Source organism: Microtus ochrogaster, unplaced genomic scaffold (assembly GCF_000317375.1).
Source record: "Microtus ochrogaster isolate Prairie Vole_2 unplaced genomic scaffold, MicOch1.0 UNK46, whole genome shotgun sequence".
Lineage (NCBI taxonomy): Eukaryota > Metazoa > Chordata > Mammalia > Rodentia > Cricetidae > Microtus > Microtus ochrogaster.
The window spans coordinates 601528-604558 of NW_004949144.1; the positions used below are offsets into that span (position 1 = coordinate 601528).

Consider the following 3031-nt stretch of genomic DNA (forward strand, 5'->3'; position numbering starts at 1 on the left):
CCTGTCCTGGAACTAGCTCTTGTAGACCAGGCTGGCCTTGAACTCACAGAGATCCACCTGCCTCTGCCTCCCGAGTGCTGGGATTAAAGGTGTGTGCCACCACCGCCCGGCTGAAGGTTTTTTATTTTATGTGTATGAGTGTTTGCCTAAATACATGTTTACCAACCACATTCATGTAGTGCCTGCAAGAGAGGCTGAAAGAGGACATTGCTTCCTCTGGGTCTAATGCTACAAATTGTTGTGAACCTCCCTGATGTTGTTGGCAGTTAACCTAGATCTTCTGTAAGAACATCAAGCTATCTTAATCTCTGTGCTATCTCACCAGTCACCATAGTTTATTTTTAATTAAAATGACTCCTTTTGAGACAAAAGAACACAGCCTTTGCTATTTTCTTAACCATCATTAATATGTTTCCATTTTTTTGGTCAATTGTGCTCAGAAAGAAACATGCACACTGTGGGTAGTAGATAAAATGTTGAAAGTGTGTGGTTCCTAGGCATAGTATGCATCACTGGGATGTAAGAGGCATTGAAGAGAAAGGCTGGAGTTTTGTACGTAAGTTTCTTACATGTCAAATGTTGCAAAATTGGGGTTACAATTCCATATGAAACTGAGGCTTCATCGAGTGCTACAGAGCACTCCTTTCATGGTTTATAAGTTACCAGTAGTGATGTTGATAGGCTGAAAATGTATCACTTAGCTAAATTTTGGGTGAATCATTGAATCACATTGGTTTTTATCTTTGTCCCTCATAACTTAAGCTGCTACAATCAAATTTTCTTCAACAGAGACAATGCAAAGCAATGAAACAGTGAAAGAGGATATAAATTTGTTTGCATGTTAGCAAATGGCACCTGGATGTACTTCATGGTTTTCTGTGACATGCTTCACACTGTAGAGGGATATAAATATCTTATTCCTCATTGAGAACAGAGAAAAGGATTTCACAAGAACTCATGCAGAATCACTAACAAAGCTTCAATACTCTCATTGACACTAGGTCAATCATTACAAATGAAGCAAGAATTGAATGCTTAGTTGTGAGTGAGAATGCACAAGCTGTTTCGTCTTTGCAAATAGCCAGCAGTGAATCTGCTTTGTCTGGACATGGAAAGTACCCTGTACATCATCTTCACTATAGTCATCGTTGCAGAGTTTGTTTTTGGAAATCTGAGCAATGGATTCATTGTGCTGACAAACTGCATTGACTGGGTCAGGAAGAGAATGCTTTCCTCCGTTGGCTGGATCCTGCTTTCGTTGGCCATTTCCAGAGTGGTTTTGATCTGGGAAATGTTACTAACATGGCTAAAATATATGCAGTATTCATTTGCATTTGTTGCTGGAACAGAATTAAGAGTTATTATGTTGTCCTGGGTAGTTTCCAATCACTTCAGTCTCTGGCTTGCCACCATCCTCAGCATGTTTTATTTGCTCAAAATAGCCAGTTTCTCCAGGCCTGTTTTTCTTTATCTGAAGTGGAGAATAAAGAAAGTGCTTCTGACCATCCTTCTGGGAAATGTGATCTTCTTGCTTTTCAACATAATGCAAATAAACAAACATACAGAGGAGTGGATGCATCAGTATGAGAGAAACACAACCTGGAATTTTAGAACAAGTTGTTTTTCAAGGGTTTCAAAGCTAATAACATTCAACATGATTATGTTCTCTTTAACACCAATTGTTGTGTCCCTGGTCTCCTTCATCCTGTTAATTCTCTCCCTTTGGAAACATCTCCAGAAGATGCAGCTAAATTTCAGAGGGGAACAAGACTCCAGCACAAAAGCCCACATGAATGCCATGAAAATTATGGTCTCCTTCCTTTTACTCTATGCCTCTTATTTCATATCCTTTTTTATATCATTTATTCCTATGGCACACGAAAAAGGACTAGATCACTTGCTTAGCCTGACTGTTGGGCTTTTCTACCCTTCGTGCCACTCATTTATCTTGATTTTGGGACATGCTAATTTAAGGCAGGCCTGTCTTTTGGTGCTCAGGCAGCTGAGATGTGAGAAAAAGCATTAGAAGTTTATTGTTCCTAAAGGTAGCTCAACAACATATTAGGCATATAGAACTCACTCAGTGGTAGAGCCCCAGGCAAGCATACATATTGAAAAACATAATTTCTCAATTCTTCCATATATAGAAGATGATATAATAAATTCCTCAAACATTTAGAACAATACTAAAACAGGACACTCTTGTATATAGAACTATGAATCAGATTTTATGAATGCATGCTTTTTTACCCTAGGCATGATAGCATAATCATGTCAACTAAAATGAAAGTAGGCTGATCCAGGCTGAGATGCATAGTGAGACCCAGTTTGAATCTTCATCCAGTTGATAATTATCTCAAATCAATGTCATTATAGGCATAAGAAAAATTTTGACACTCTGAAACAATTCATTGTACCTTATTATATTGTTTTGGAAGTAGATTCGAACATTTAAATAAATTTAACATCAATCAAATCTAAAGAAATTACACACACACACACACACACACACACGAAGATTAAAACCTAGACTGTAGGATGTGGGAGATGGCTCAGTAAAATTCTTTCTTAAAAAGCATCAGGATCTGGATCTAAATCTCCAGATTCAACAAAAGCCTGGTTTCAAATTTCAATGCAATACATGTGTGTAAAATATAGCCAATACCAAGAGAACCAAGAAAATATTTTCTTTCTTGAAAATTATTAGTCGATATCCTTTTTAAAGGCCTGAATAGATTTTACTATTTAAATAATATTTCACTTGGAAATGCCAGAAGAAATACATTCATCCACATCTCAGGTTTGGGTACACCTACTTATAACCCTGAAGTTGAACTATGTCAGTCAGTGATGAAGGCAAAGATGGTCTATAATCAAAATGCCCACTGTGCCAGAAACTTTCCTGATGATGTCTTCAGTTATAGAATTCATAATAAGGATTATTGGAAGTGAACTCATCATGCTGATGAACAAAACTGACTGGGCCAGGAACTGTAAGATTTCCCTGGTTGACTTTGTTCTCTCCTGCATG

General features: G+C 37.6%; 1 protein-coding gene across 1 annotated transcript; it reads left to right on the forward strand.

Moving 5' to 3' along the window:
• Window positions 1–1108: 1108 nt before the first annotated feature.
• On the forward strand, window positions 1109–2026 carry LOC101985111 (taste receptor type 2 member 13-like). The gene has a single exon (XM_005369199.1). The coding sequence runs from the start codon at window positions 1109–1111 to the stop codon at window positions 2024–2026; it is 918 nt and encodes a 305-aa protein (XP_005369256.1).
• Window positions 2027–3031: the final 1005 nt, after the last annotated feature.